Raw genomic sequence first — 17037 nt, 5'->3', positions numbered from 1 at the left:
TGTCCCTGTCCTAGCTTTTTTGGAACGTGTTGCAGGCATCAAATTCAAAATGAGTGAAGATTTGCAAAACAACAATAAAGTTTATCAGTTTGAACATTAGATATCTTGTCTTCGTTGTGTATTCAATTGAATATAGGTTGAAAAGAATTTGCAAATCAGTGTATTCTGTTTTTATTTACGTTTTACACAACGTCCCAACTTCATTGGAATTGAGGTTTTATTAATTATTACTCCCTTCCATTTTAGATCAACTATAGTATACTTGTTTTTTATTTTCTACCATTGCTGGCTCTGCTGTATTCCACTTCTGTGCATAGTCATTGTATTGATCCCTGTCTTGCTTGTCCTGGTGGTTGATAATATCAATGTTTTATATAGACTTATATGAACATGCATTGCACTTTTTCTGCTTAGAACTGCATTCTTATTTGTTTTATGATTTTATGATGATGTGCCCAGTTAAAACTCCCATTTATCATAACTGACTGAATAGCATAAGTTTGTTCTCGTGCAGCTAGATAGTTAAAAATATCCAAACTCGACTCTGCTTTTCTAAATTCCTCTTTGTGCATTAGGGAGGTGTGGGGTGTTATCTTGACGGAACCATATTTAGCGCTCAGAAAAATACCAAACTGTAAGAAGCATTCGCGCTGGTCTTTATATCAACACCTTTATATTATATCATATCAACCCTCTCTCTCTCTCTCTCTCTCTCTCTCTCTCTCTCTCTCTCTATATATATATCTCTATATATATATATATATATATATATATATATATATATATATATATATGCAACGTCTGTCTATATGTATGTCCGCTTTTCACAAGAGAACTACTTAACGGATTTAAATCGGGTTTTTTTCTATAATCTGCTTGAGCATTTCAGTTGATTTTGCGACTTCTCTCATCGGGCTAAGTATCAAAGTTCCCTTGCGGTAGCGAATCCAAGAGAGAGGCTGTGGGCCGAAGGAGTGGGAACCAGGCGGGGACCTCATCACTCACGGGCGATCCTCCGTTCGAGTCGCTCTGATATGGCATTGGCGAGGGGGTTTTAATCCCTCGCATTCCTCTCTAATCGCGACGGACATGCCTTTGAATTCAAAAGATTACAGTTGCCCATGAAGTTTTGCTTTGCAATGTCAATTAAAAAGGCCCAGGGCCAGACACTTACTGTAAGTTGGAAGGGTTGATCTTAGCTCACCATGCTACTGGCATGGTCAGCTTTACGTCGCTTTCTCACGGGTTAGATCCCCAACGAAACCTACAGGTGTGCTTGAAAGTTTGTGAACCCTTTAGAATTTTCTATATTTCTACATAAATATGACCTAAAACATCATGAGATTTTCACTCAAGTCCTAAAAGTAGATAAAGAGAAACCAGTTAAACAAACGAGACAAAAATATGATAATTTATTTATTAAGGAAAATGATTGAATATTATATATTTGTGAGTGGCAAATGTATGTGAACCTTTGCTTTCAGTATCTGGTGTGACAACCCTTTGCAGCAATAACTGCAACTAAACGTTTCCGGTAAGTTTTGATCATTCCTGCACACTGGCTTGGAGGAATTTTAGCCTATTCCTCTGTACAGAACAGCTTCAACTCTGAGATGTTGGTGGGTTTCCTCACATTAACTGCTCACTTCGGGTCCTTCCACAACATTTCGATTGGATTAAGGTCAAGACTTTGACTTGGCCATTCCAAAACATCAACTTTATTCTTCTTTAACCATTCTTTGGTATGATGACTTGTGTACTTAGGGTTGTTTTCTTGCTGCATGACCCACCTTCTCTTGAGATTCAGTTCATGGACAGATGTCCTGATATTTTCCTTTAGAATTCTCTGATATAATTCAGAATTCATTGCTCCATCACTGAAGTCAAGCCATCATGGCCCAGATGCAGCAAAACAGGACCAAACTATGATACTACCACCACCATGTTTCACAGATGGGATAAGATTCTTATGCTGAAATGCAGTGTTTTCCTTCCTCCAAACATAACGCTTTTCATTTAAATAAAAAAGTTCTATTTTGGACTTATCCAACCACAAAACATTCTTCCAGTTGCCTTCTGGTTGGCCACGTGATCTTTAGCAAACTGCAGACAAGCAGCAATGTTTTTTTGGAGAGTGGTGGCTTTCTCCTTGCAACCCTGCCATGCACACCATTGTTGTCCAGTGTTCTGCTAATGGTGGACTCATGAACATGAACATTAGCCAATGTGAGAGAGGCCTTCAGTTGCTTAGAAGTTACCCTGGGGTCCTTTGTGTCCTCGCCGACTATTACACGCCTTGTTCTTGGAGTGATCTTTGTTGGTCGACCACTCCTGGGGAGGGTAACAATGGTCTTGAATTTCCTCCATTAGTACACAATCTGTCTGACTGTGGATTGGTGGAGTCCAAACTCTTTAGAGATGGTTTTGTAACCTTTTCCAGCCTGATGAGCATCAACAACTCTTTTTCTGAGGTCCTCAGAAATCTCCTTTGTTCGTGCCATGATACACTTCCTCAAACATGTGAGAGCAGACTTTGATAGATCCATGTTCTTTAAATAACACAGGGTGCCCACTCACACCTGATTGTCTTCCCATTGATTGAAAACACCTGACTTGAATTTCACCTTCAAACTAACTGCTAATCCTTGAGGTTCACATACTTTTGCCACTCACAAATATGTAATATTCAATAATTTTCCTCAATAAATAAATGACAAGTATAATATTTTTGTCTAATTTGTTTAACTGGTTTCTCTTTATCTACTTTTAGGACTCGAGTGAAAATCTGATGATGTTTTAGGTCATATGTACACAGAAATATAGAAAATTCTAAAGGGTTCACAAACTTTCAAGCACAACTGTATATGTCCTCGCCCCTGATAGCAAAACAAAAAATATTGCATATACGAAAACTATCAATATTTAATTTTCTCAATGCAAGTTACATTTTTTTATTGATTTTAAAAGTTTGTCTTGTTTCATTATTACGTGGGTGGAGACAGCTAGTAAATAATATCTACACCTTTAAGCTTGTCCTGGATCGGACGCCAGTCCGTCACTGAGCACACTCGCCCACATTTCTATTAGGCCAGTTTAGGCTAAACACTTTACCTTGTGCGTACACGCAACGGTTAATTAGAATAACTAAGAATAAAGTTACTCTTTGAAAAATGTGGTACTTTCCACTGCGAGTCATGCTAGAATGTATAAAGGAGTTCTGGCCAACAGAAAGTCAAATGGAGTAAATTTTCCGTCTTAATACGATTTTTGTCACGATAATTTAAAAGTGCCAAAAATGTTTCAAGTACTAATTTTAAACTACTACTTGACAACGTATCTATTTGAGTCTTGGTCTTACCCAATGCCGCCTGCTTTTGTCCGGTCTGCATTGTGCGTTTTTATTTGTACACACGCAGACACTCAAAGGACAATGACGGTTATCCGAGGCTAAGGGCGACGGCACGTTGTGCACAGTGACTCATGAACCATTTTGACCAGATTTGGCCTTGGGTATCCCTTGTTGGATGAAAAGGGATTCGTGGTGATCGGACCTCCTCCTCGACCCTCTTTCCAGAAGGGCGACTCTTTTTTCTGCCTCTCGCATAGTGAGCGCTTCCTAACCGCAGATAATTATTGACACTGTGCACGCGCTCCGGTTTCACTCCTGTGCCAATGAACACACCCCACCCCCCGCCCCCCCGCATTTCGCAGTTGGCGGACTTAACTGCTTTTGGGAGGGGAAGTAACCAGAGTGAAGCGCCGAACGTCATCGTGTATTTTTCATTATCATCCCGACTGATATAAAGTACCAATATTTTTGTTTTTAGTGTGTTTGTGGGCTTACACATTCTGATTTAAACGAACTGGGGAGTTTGGATAATCAAATCACTTACCAAAGGAACTACTGGCTGTTTAGAAGATTTTCAGAACATTCAAAACCAAGCATGAAGGCAGTTGTTATCTGCTATGTGTTCTCCACTTGGACTTCAGTCATCGAAGGATTTTTTGAAAATACTTGTCCCCAGCCAGGTAAGAAAGAGTTCATGTTTTGACACTTGCACTGTCCTCTGTCATCCTGACACTTTGATTTAAACAGTATTTCGAAGTAACGTGGGGATTCTTTGCTAATTCTTTTACACTTGTTCAGTTATCATAACCCCAGCTGCTTTTAATGACCGCTCACGGGTCGAACGGGTTTTTAAATGGACGTTCAGGGGTGCGCACCTGCCCTCCACCCTCCTCATAGAGCTGGCGCCAGTCCGGATCGCGCCCTGACAGTCGCTCCACGCTCCTCGACTTTGTTTTGCAAGCCGACGTCAGTTTATCGAGTGAATCGATCGAGATGCGAATAACTACCAAATGAGTGTGTTCAAAGTCCAAATTCCATTTTTTCCAGCATTTTGAAACTACAAATTCGTTCAGTTCTTGCAAAGTGCACTAACGCTGTACTTGAGGTGGTAGGCGCTCCATAATATACGAATATAAACAAGGCTGGCATGCGGATGGACTGGTGTATGCTGACTGAAGGGATTTTTTACTTCTCCATTTCACTGATTTTTTCTAACGGGTTCAAAGAACTATTAAGGCATTTGACACACTGCAATATCTCGAGTGTTATACGCTTTATATACTTTTAAGGGTTAATTTAATATTGGCGGTGTAGCGTCAAGGTATTGCTGCAGTCGTGAATGTGAGTTGGCAAGGATGCTGTAGGCTCGTGTAGGAAATGTTTGACTAGAAATCAAATATACAGTATGTACATCACATGTACTTTAAAGAGTATAGATGAAAAGCAAACTATATTAAAAAAAACATTATCTTTTTCTAGTCATAAGTAAAATAAAATTGTTTATTGTTGCAAGTTATTAATTTTATCACCGTCATCAACCTCCGCACCCTGCGTTGTGGTCACTTACGTGGTGTATTCCGTTCCCGTAACATACAGTATTTAAGCCTTGTTGTTTGGAAGCATTGTATTCCAAACGTTAAATATAGTTTATTTATTTAAATCAGTCTCTCGGGTATGATAATCACTTTTGTGTTGATTTGAAAAGACATAAAATACATTAAACGAAACTCTCATTATTGCGAATTTCTGGCAGCATCTTACTTTTAGCTTTGGCAGATGCAGCTGCATTTCTTATAGGCAGATTCTGAGAAAAGATGTACAGCTGCTGTGTTGTTATTCAGTAGGCCCATCTGACCTTTGGAACAGGGGAGGTTTTCACACTACTTATTTTGGTTCATTTTTCCGGAATCTACTTCCTTTACTGTGATTTATGCTTTCATCTGAAGACAGTTAAAAATAATGGTATTCATTATTTAATATTCCCCTACAACCCTGAAATAAAGTAAGCAGTTTTGATAAGGAATGGATGGATGAGATATTTACAATCTGACATTTTTAAACCATAAAAAATAATGAAACCAGTGAATTGCACATACTGAAAAGTCAGTGGGGCGGCACGGTGGCGCAGTGGCACAGTGGTAGCGCTGCTGCCTCGCAGTTAGGAGACCTGGGTTGGCCTCCTGGGTCCTCCCTGCGTGGAGCTTGCATGTTCTCCCCGTGTCTGCGTGGGTTTCCTCCCACAGTTCAAAGACATGCAGGTTAGGTGGATTGGCGATTCTAAATTGGCCCTAGTGTGTGCTTGGTGTGTTTGAGTGTGTCCTGCGGTGGGTTGGCACCCTGCCCAGGATTGGTTCCTGCCTTGTGCCCTGTGTTGGCTGGGATTGGCTCCAGCAGACCCCTGTGTTCAGATTCAGCGGGATGGATGGAAAAGTCAGTGAGAAAGTTTGGGGATTCACATAAGCAGGGAAAAACTGACATACTCTGTTCAAATATTGTCATACTAAGATGGGAGAGTTACAACATTTTTGTTGTATTTGAGAGTATTTTTTAAGATTTTATGTAGTATGTATATTTTTTATATTTATTCAAACGGTTATTGAGCTACTGCTTCAAAGGTAGGCAAGTTTCTTTTTTGTTTTTAATAAATATCCACTATTCTTTTTAACTTTGTTTTTTTTTAAAATGTTTTGGAGACACTATTTAATGTAATGAATGTACTGTATATGTTATTCCTCCCATAGCTTAAAGACATCATCACATTCGGGATGCATAAAAATTGGCTTAAATTATGTTAATTTTTATTATACTTGTATTTATATTATATACCATAACACAGAACTATATAAAAAAGGGCAGAGAGGGCTCATTTTTCCTTAGGAGACTGTGTTCCTTTAATGTAGGTAGTGACATCCTTCACATCTTCTCCAACTCTGTGATGGCCTGAACGTTTTTCTACGCTGTGGTGTGCTGAGCTGGTAACATCACTTTAGGAGAGGCCCTGCTAATCAATAAGCTAATTAAAAGGGCAGGCTCAATTATAGGATGCACTGTGGAGCCGTGGTGGTCGTAGCAAAGGAATGAATTAAAACAAAACTGAGAGCTATTATAAACAATGCTGAATATTATTTCTCAGACACACTAACACTGAGGACTTTCATCAATCAAATTATTGAGCAAAAGAATTTCAAGAAATGTTACTGGGGCCCCATTATGCCAATAACAATGCACTCATGCCTCACTGGGACTGAGACTGGCAAGTCAGAAGTTTCCTTTTTTAAATTATCATTCTTTTTAGCCATTCTGGTGCATCTTCAGACCGTTGTGGGTGTCTGTCTTCTTCTTCTTTATGTATTTATTTAAAGAGCTACTATCTATCTGTCTCTCCAGGGGTGTCCATATTTTCATTTTCATATTCCGTATTTTGTAATTAGCATGAACAGTGAGAAAGGTAAAAACACTTGTTCTAAACTTGCTTATTTGTCTTAGGTTGGTAAGATGCTCAAGTAAAAGATGGCAGTAGGTGTCACAAGGTTAAGAGAACCTGATGGAAAGGGTGCCAGCCTCACCTGGGGTACACACACACAGGGCAATTTGCTGACGACAATGGACTGAGCAACATTCATTGAAATCTTACAAGAAAATTAAGCAGTGGAAAGGACCACACACAGATACAAGAAGACACCCAAACCTGAGCCTTGAAAATGAAATCTGTATAGCTGAAAATGACAAAACGTACTGTAAATGCTTTGCATGCAACCAATTCAGTAGGCCATATATCATAATGTAACATTGATTCAATTCAGGTTCATGGAAGAGGGACAGAGCCTAACCTAGCAGCATTGGTTGCAAAGGCAGGAACTAACCCTGGTACTAGTCTACGTCAGGGCCCTAAGTCGCTATACTGAATCGAAGTGCTAACCATATTGAAGCTTCTGAAGATAAAACAAGAGTGCCTTTCAATCAGGAAAGGATTCCAGTATAAAGGAAGAGTCATGCTAAGAGGAGTAGCATGTTAAAGGAGCACAGAGGCAGTTCATTGTGGGAAGCGGATTTGATTATTATTAGTTTTAATTTGAATAGTGTGAGTGATTCTTAAGAATGTTAAGCTAAAGAGGAGTGGTGGTGTCATATTATGTTGGTTTTCCTTTATATGTAAGAGATGACAGGATTGTTGGAGAATGTTATTACATATATGTGGTGTTAAAGGAAAATATAATCCACGGAAGAAATGTACACACGCACAGGGAGATTATTTGAGCTCCACAATAAAGGACCACCTAGCCCAAATTTAAGTTTTACGACAGAGATATGTGGGGCAAAAATGCTTGTTTCTTTGGTAACAAAACTTTTCTGCTTGTCTGCCCTCAACAGTATTGCATATCTTGAGACAATTCAAATGATAAAATAAACAATTAGAAACCCTATACCCTGTTTTCTCTTCCCTTTTCTTGTGTACATCCTACCATTTTCGTTAAATGAGAAGTGAAATGTTAGGATTTGGAATTGACAATGTTGCTCAAAGATGCACATTTTACATGAAATGGCTGTTAATAATATGCATGAATGTGGGTAATAGGTATGGTTCCTGTCTTATGCCTGATGCTATGGGCTGAAATTAGTGGGTTTGAAAATGGAATTTAACAGTAATAAAAATTGAACTTTATAGTAGAAATAATATTGCACTTACAGTAAAAGCCTGCTCCATTATCCAGCCTTTCAAGTCAACAGTATTTTATTTCTGCTGGATAAATTTCTCCCGCTGTTGTTAACAGCTGACTGAGCAACATATTGGGAGAAAGACACCATCTGGGCATGCAGTCACATTGTCTCCTCCTGTCATTTTATAGGATATATATTCATTAGAATGGTAAACATCAAATTATACCATTTAAAATGTGTTTAAAAAGATTATGAATATTTAATATTTTTGCAGATTTTAATGTATTTTTAGAACAAATGGTGTCTTTCAGGTTATTTTATTACAAAAAAGGTATTTATTAAGTACAATAAGGGATTCTGAAAGAATATCTTTTCAGTTTATTAATAGCTTTCCCTCTCAGCTGTCTTTGAAAGATGTGGTAGCATTTCTGGACAGTTTATAATTAAATAATACCTCTACATTGTGAATAAACATTCTTCTTAAGATAGACTTCCACCTGCATGCAGGACAGAGTTAGAATCGGGGAAGTATAAAAAGGGAGGTTCTGTTACTGCTAACCCAAGAACTCAGTGTTCTCATATTTATGTTACGTAACTCAATGTTTTTTTCCAGACACTAACTAGCTGCAGAAGGCCTGTTACCAGATGGCATAAAGCCACCTTATTGACGTCTCTCTTTTTTTAGCAGGAGTGTAAAGACTTCTTTATATTGCTGAAACTTTGAGTGGATGAAATTAGATTTCAGATTTATTTCTTAAATTAATTCTCTGAAAATAAGAACATTTTGACCCTAGCATGTGCTCCTTGCTTTAAAGGCCCACCAAATGCTGTCTTCTTTTCAAGTCTTATCTCTCAGGTGATAAACCAATTTGTATTGAAATCTAATACATTGGTCAAAACCTGCCCTATTGGATGACTATTAGTTAGTGAGCAGGTGTGATTTGTATTACAGTATTTCTGGGTTTAAGACTAATGGGCTTGTGAGCTGCAGAAGAAATGCATGAGAACTTCTCTTTTTTTTTTACAAAGCAGCAATGATCACATTTAAATGCAAGCTGGCTTTCACAACAGGCTTGCAAAATAATGATGTGATCTGTTCCATGGATAACCAAAACTGTGGTCTGAAAAACAGAGAAGCATCTCACAGATTTCTTTTCTTATCAGCCAAGCTGCCATGACCATGAAGAGCCATGCACCACCCCAGGTCTTTTTTTATTGCGTAAGGGACAATCTGATAAAAAATAGGATCCAACCCTAAAAGGGTCACCAGTGTGCCACATAGTAATCTTGTAAAAAACATTAGTTTAGAAGAACTTTACATTAGAAGAACTTCTGTGACCACAAGGATAGCCTGCAAGGCTCTGCACTCTGTGATAAGACTAGGTATTGAAAATTGCACTCCGTGTACAGTGCTTCAAAACTGTGTCACCCTGATCATACAGATGACATCTAAAAGTATGCTTTAAAAGCAGTAAAGGTCATATTTGTTTAGCTTGCGTTGCGTAAAGGGACGAAATGTTTGCTTAATCCCAACTTTGGAAAACACGGCAGAATTTACATGAGATTAGTTGTAAAGGAAGAATTTGAACAGTAATACAGCAGATCACATGATGGAGGAGGAATTGTGATAGAGAACTAGAAAGTGTCAGGCAACTTTGACCAGGGGCAACTTAGCTTGATATTGTGTGAGTATTTATTTATCACTACAGGACAGCTCTCAAAATGACAAGATTCACAATTTTTTTTGATTTCAACATTTTAGCAACTTCTTTATATTTTGAGGCACAATTGAATGTTCTGTGTAACAATTTGAATACAGTATTTTGTGTTGATTGAGTAGACCATTATAAAAATGTGAGATTTCAAATAGTTAACTTAAATGCACTATACTTTTAACTTTCTTTCAAAACATTTTGGTTTTAATTTTACAGCTCTATTAATTCTAAAATAAGAGCACAATGCATAACCCAAAATAGCTCTGCTGAAACAAGTAACAGTAATAATATGGCCTTAACAGATCGTTCTGATCGAGTTCATAACATGATCTAATTTTAAATCTAGTTCAGAGACAAAGGTGCAGGGATAGATAGCCAGTTCATCACAGGACACACTCATGCATATCCCAAAAAGGTCCAATATACAAGTAAAATCAATAATTAATTACTTTCATTTTAAGAAACATACATATATCCATATGGTCTCAAATCTGATGAATTCAGGGTCACAGGGACATAGCTCACATTAGTAGCAATGGTCTATTTTTGGGCTCACGTACACTGACACTCACATAAGACCAATTAACAGACAGCTAACATACAAGTTTTTAATGATGTTGGTGGAAAACTTAAGTAACATGAGAAAAACCTATGCAGACAAAGGGGGAACAAGTAAATTCTGTACAGATGAATGTCATGCGTGGAACCCATTGTTATATTTCAGCCTTGGGTTCTCCCATGGGTAAAATTAAAATCCATGTTTTATGTCCTTTAGGTTAATTTTTGAATCATTTATTTATGTTAATGTTTCTTTTGTTTATAATCTGCAGTGTTTACTATGCCTTGGTTATGTTCCATGTGTTTTGTGAGTGGTCCCCCCAGAAGTAGGGCCACCTGTTAATCACCATCAGGAACTTCCCTTCACCCTATAAATCTGGAGGGTCTTTCATAGTTTGTGGCGGTTCATTTCAAATGCGCTCAGGAGTATGAATTATTGTGCTTTATAAATTCCTTATGCTTTGTGAGTTCTCTGGATTTTTTCAAATTTCTGTACTGTGTTTTGATCTTACTATTTGGAATCTTTATTGAGACTTTCTTCAATTTGGATACTTGTGTTACAGGCATTTTGCCTTTGTGGTCACTGGAACTTCATATTGATTGGAATCCTCATTGTGTAAAATGTATTTTTTTTTAAATAAATATTCAGAGCTTACCTTTGTTACAATCGGTGGGTTAACAGTGATATCTCCCTCTAGTGTGCATTTTGCAGTGGTGGAGTTGAGGTGGAGTTCAAATGCTTTAGTGTAAGTGCATTTTGTGCACATTTTGTGGTTGTTACATACGCAATATTTTTGGGTGAGTTTTGACATATGTCAGTCACTGCATTAATTCCTTTAATTACCATCAAATAAGAGGGTCCTTTTCCCACATAAATCACTCTTTCTTGCAAATACTATAACTGTTCGTATCTCCAGCTCTTTTTTTCAAGACGTTCCATTAGAGATGAAAAGGCCACCCAGCATTATTTCTGGAACAGCCTGTTCATCTTTTACTGACACTTAAGTGAGTCTTGAATTTGTGAAATCCTGAATTGATTGATTGTTGTATTTTGTCTCAAGTGCAAGATGGTTACACTTTTTAGATCTTGTGTCAACTGTGTAAAGGTTTTCATGGTATTAATTTTAAGATGGTACAGTGCTAGGGCAACAGAAGACACTGTATCATAATTATCTCTGTATGGAATACTGTATTAGTAAAGTTGGTAGTTGAGTTTTCTGCTTCCAGTAGACAATTGTCTTCAATTCATTTTATGTATGTTTATACTACAATAAATATGCTACATTTAGAAAATAATTACAGCTTTCAAGTTGTATTTTAAAATGGATAAATTATACTATAGAAGTTATTAATAACAATAATAAAGAGGAGACCATTCATTCCATCAAGCTAATTTATTTAGTTAATAGCTAAGCTGTCCCAGAAACTTCTTAAAGCTTGTCAAAGTTTCTGCTTTAACTAAATTTCTTGGCAGGTTTTTCCAGATATTGAAAACTCTTTGCGTACAGAAGTGCTTCCTGGCTCCAGTCCTAAGTGCACTTTCCCATAATTTTCACTGGAGTCCTCAAGTATGTGATTCACAGTTAAGCTGAGAAAATTCTGCTGGTCTACTTTGTCCCCATGTAGTCTCTTCTGTTCGAGACTAAGCAGGTTTAATTCTCTGAGTCTGTCAGAGTATGGCATGTCCCTAAGATCTAGAATGCACCTGGTATGCTCTCCTCTTCACACCTTCAATTGCTGCTATTTCTCTTTCGCAGTGTGGTGACCAATACTGCACACAATACTTCAGATACAGTCTCACTAGTGCAATACATAGTCTAAGCATAATGTCCCTCAATTTATATTTAACAGTTTTTATAATATAACCATCCATTATCCAACCTGCTATATCCTAACTACAGGGCCACAGGGGTCAGCTGGAGCCAATCCCAGCCAACAGAGGGCGCAAGGCAGGAAACAAACCCTGGGCAGGGTGCCAGCCCATTACAGTTATGATATAACTTTACATTTTCTTTTTCTTTTTACATTGCTTCTACACATTGCTTAGGTGATGAAAATGTTGTCAACATAAACCCCTAAATCCTTTTCAGAGGTTGTTTCCTGTAGGAACATGTCTTCCATCTTGTATATATAATTGAAATTCATGTTGCCCACATGTAGCACTTTGCACTTTTCTTCATTAAATTGCATTTTCCAGGTGTTTGCCCAGTTATGAAGGTTGTCCAAGTGTTTATGGAAAAAAAATGTTTCTGCCTTCTCAGTGTCTACCATTCCTCCAATTTTAATGTTATCTGAAAATGTACTAACTATACCAAAGTAAATATCATTAATATAAATCAGAAAGTAATGGTCCCAGGATGGAAGAGAATTTTATAAAATAAACTTTTTCATTAATTCTGTATATGAAGCATGTAAATGTTGCTTTGATTCTTTATATTGGGATATGTTTAGCATTTCCTCTCAGTTCTAGATGGATTTTCAGCCATCATAATTGGAATAATCAAAAAAGTGTGGATGAATACATGCCTATGTAAACAATCCATTCATTTCTTACGAAGAAACCTTGAATCAGAAAAGACATTCATAATTTACAGAACACTCACAAGCATTTTTGGTATCATAAAAACATAATACTAGAAATGCTTTAGGAAATGCTAATGTTATTTTATAGACTTTGAAGGATTTCTGAGTGAGGTTTATAATGAATGATAAGATCTTTGTTGACTACCTGATTTATTTTGCCATGTGGGTGTATTAAATTTATTCACTGACTTTTCTTTTCAGTAACTTAACAATAATTGAAAAATCAGTATAGCTTAAAAGTAAAAAAAATAAAATAAAAATTGAAATATCATTGTCACAATACCACAAAGTCTTTAAAGGTGCTTTTGTGACAACACACTATTAAAATCATTTTTGTCAGAAAGTCAGTTTGCTAAATTTTTGACTTTTGTTATTGTGAGATATATGTTTACATCAGTATATGGAGGAGAAATTAGCTGGTTAATTGCACTTATCTTAAGGGTAATATTTAACAGAGAAATAAAATTGATTCAATTTTAAAATATTATAAGTTCGTAATGATTTAATTTTCCAAATATCTCCCACCATTTGCTTTAAAGCTACCTTTGTGAGGTAAACTTTTGTCAACTGATTATTAATCCATTTTCAGAATTGACCTGGACTGACCTTGACTGCAGCAATAACTCTAAATTACTGAAACTAATTTACTCTCATATTCTCACTTTCACATATGCATCCTATGTGCTTTCACTGTGTTTGTCACGTTTTAGTGTTATAGTAATTAACATTACTTTGGCTTCAAAAACCCAACTAATAACACGTAGTGTTTGGTGATTTATTTTTACCAATGAATATGTAGAGCAGCTCATTTTTTCACTGTTGTTGACTAGCCACAGGTACAGATGTAGCCACTTGATTTTTACTTTTTACCTCTGCACTTCAAAGAAATGCAAGTTAAATTATATGATGACCCCATATTGGTAAGTGAAAATGTATGCTAACCAAATCCCAGCATCAAATAAGCCAATTAGAAGATGAATGGAGCATTAGATGGACATCTGTATCCATGTCCATTACATTCAGAAGATAAATACAACTTTATGTTCACTGTACTTTCTACTTTTTTAAGGCTACAAGTTAAAATGACTGGGATTAACAGCTTATTAGTCATATCACTGTGCTCTTAAAGCATATACAAATCATGTATTTTTATCTGTGAACTAATTCCATAATGGAATATAAATGATAATATAAAAACACTTTTTGTCTTGAAAGATCACTGGAATTTTACCAGTTTATTAAGTTAGACAATGCAGGATATTTAATAATAGGCACAATTCCTGAAGTCTCATGCTGTTTCAAAAGCTTATGGTGACCGTTTATTTGCCTTTTCTTTGTAATTTTAAAGTCTTTGTCAAAACAATCTATATGCAAACAAAAACGCAGCTGGACTGTTTCAATAGCTACAGACCAAATGAAAAAATGTTTTGTGAGACCGGTGCTGAGACATACTACATTAAGTATTTTAGATAGTTTGGATTTTCTCCAGTCTGCATATTGTCAAAAGTGGTCTGCAAAAAATTCCATGTTCTTTATATTTCATATCATCATAGCTCATTTTCATTAACAAAAACTGCCATTTTAGAGTTCTTCTTATAGATTACAGCTTAGCAATTAACACTATTGTATCATCAAACTAAGCTTCAAGGGTTAAGACTTAGTGGACTTCCTAGCTGGCAGACCCCAGCATATGGAGGTTGGCAGCATCACTTCTTCCACAATGATCCTTGAAACAGGATTTCACAGGATTAAATGGTGAGCATCATGTTGTACTCTTTGATCACCTTTTGTATGTCTGTGTAGCTAAACAAAGCACCAATTCACCAACAATTATGAGATGGCTAACAAAGAAGATGTTTGACTTTTGAGATGATTTTGCTAATGCTAATCTCTCCATTAGTGTAAACAAAACCAAGGAACTAGTTATAAAGAAGACAGACTACAACGCCATCTACAGTAAATTCTGACAATATTATACAGGTATTTTCCCTCATCAAGCAACAATCGATATGCCAGAATAATAAGGCAAAAACAGAATTTTAGAAATTTTTGCAAATTTAAAAAAAAACAACTGAAATATCACATTGACACAAGTATTCAGATCCTTTCCTATGGCACTTGAAATCTGAGCTAATTGCATCCCATTCTATCAGTCATAATCGAGATGTTTCTAAACTTTGTTTGGAGTCCACCTGTGATCAGTTCAACTGATTGGACATAATTGGAAAAGAGACACACGTCTCTATAAAGTTCCAACAGTTGACAAGGCACATCAGAGCAAAAACCAATTCAAGAGAGGTGACCAAAAATCTGATGGTCACTCTGGGTGAACTGTAGAGAACCTGTGTGGAGATGGGGGAAAATTCCAGAAAGAAAACTATCACTACAACACTCTACAGATTTGGCCTTTATGGCAGAGAGGCCAGGCAGAAGCCTCTCCTCATTAAAAACATAAGTTAGTGTTGTTTCTAGAGGAAGCCTAGTACTGCTCATCACATGTGCAATATATTCCATTGGTGAAACATGGTGGTGGCAGCATCATGTTGTGGGGTTGTTTTTTAGCACCAGGGAGTTGGAGACTAGACATAGTCAAGGAAAAACTGAACTGAGGAAAGTATAGAAATATCCTTAACAAAAATCTCCAGAGTACTCTGGATTTCAGAATGGGCCAAAGGTTTACCTTTCAACAGTACAATCACTGCAAGCAGAAAGCAAAGACAACTCAGGAGTTGCTTAGGGAGAACCCTAGGAATGTCATTGAGTTGTCCAGCCAGAGCCCGAACTTGAACCAAATCACATGAAATCAAATCACCTGACCTGAAAATAGATTCAACTGATGGTCTCCATCTGACCTGATGGAGTTTGAAAGGGTCTGCAGAGAAAAATGGCAGAAAATCACCAAATCCAGGACTCCAGGCCATAATCACTGTGGAAGGTACTACATCTATGTTCTGAGTAAAGGGTTAAAATACTTGTGTCAATGTTATATTTAAGATTTTTTTATGTTTAATAAATTTGCAAAAATGTCTAAAATCCTGTTTTTGTATATTCGTATGATATAAATGATGCTAAATTTAGAAGCTTTTCTTTTCTTAAATACATCAGCTGCATGCCTTTATAACTTTTCTAGTTTTAACAGCCGCAAACATCAGCAGTCAGTCAGATTATTCTACTCTTTAGAAAGACAATGTGAATATGTAACCAGGGTCACAGAAGATTATTAAATTTGGTGTTTTATGCTTGTCATGATCTGGCTTATAATTTAAATTTTTTTCACCATGGCCTCTAAAAATTACTTGAGAATATAGTTCCTGGGGTGCTGAAGGTCAAAGAATCTATTGGTTATATTTATTTTGTCCCTATACAGTATGTTATTAACACTTTGTTAAGGTCAAGAGTAATATGGCTTCAAGAGTTGGGGCACCTCTGTAATGAGCTTGTTTAATAATTTACAAGGAAAAAGAAGCAATATATAAATTGAATGTCTCTCGCAGTAGTGATCTCCTGGTTCAATTGTGAACACCATATTTTTTGAGTAATAGTTTTTTCAGTGGTATTCTCTAGATGGGCAAAGTCTCTGCAGCTTGGCAGAGGAGATTTCACATCTCATCCTAGTTTTGCCCCCTTAGAACTGTGGCAGCAAAAGAAAAGGGAGTTATTGACAGCAACAGCACCACTTTTAGTCCCGGGGTAAAATCACTTACCTTGCAGGAGATGTGAAGGTGACCAGTAGGCATTCACGCATGGTCACTTTTAAAAATGGTTGATATTTTCCTGCAGTACCATATCATTTCGCTTATGAACGCTGACATTTTTGGAATTGTTTTGTTGACAGTTATTAGGATGATGCCCAAGATGAATTATCGGGGATGTGTGATGTCATTACAATAACTGCTTAAATGTCAGAATAATGAACTTCCTGGTCATTGAAGATTGAAATCTCGAAAGCAAAAACATTACCATAATTTCATATTGTTAATATAAAATTTGTTGATTACATGTCTCTGCCATCGGTCTATGACTTGCATTTTCTTTCTTTTTGGCTTTGGTTAGGTGTAACGTTTTTTAGTTTATAACTTACCACTCTGCTTTAATTATGTTTTTGGAAAAACGTCCAGAGCTTTTGTTTACTCAGTTATTGCCCCCTTGGTTACAGTCCTGCTTGAATTCTGA

The 17037-nt window shown here is 36.8% G+C and overlaps 1 protein-coding gene across 2 annotated transcripts in view; it reads left to right on the top strand.

Moving 5' to 3' along the window:
• Positions 1 to 3731: 3731 nt before the first annotated feature.
• il6r (interleukin 6 receptor) overlaps positions 3732 to 17037 on the top strand; it is a 78338-nt gene continuing 65032 nt past the window's right edge. For both annotated transcript variants that reach the window (XM_039751744.1, XM_039751736.1), the window contains exon 1: positions 3732 to 4029. In XM_039751744.1, the coding sequence (XP_039607678.1) occupies positions 3945 to 4029 (85 nt within the window). In that variant the 5' untranslated portion in view covers positions 3732 to 3944. The remainder of the gene's footprint in view (positions 4030 to 17037) is intronic.

The sequence above is a fragment of the Polypterus senegalus genome, chromosome 1, assembly GCF_016835505.1.
Source record: "Polypterus senegalus isolate Bchr_013 chromosome 1, ASM1683550v1, whole genome shotgun sequence".
NCBI classification, from domain to species: Eukaryota; Metazoa; Chordata; class Cladistia; order Polypteriformes; family Polypteridae; genus Polypterus; species Polypterus senegalus.
Note: the sequence above shows the minus strand (reverse complement) of the source record. Positions and strands in the feature narration are given on the sequence as shown.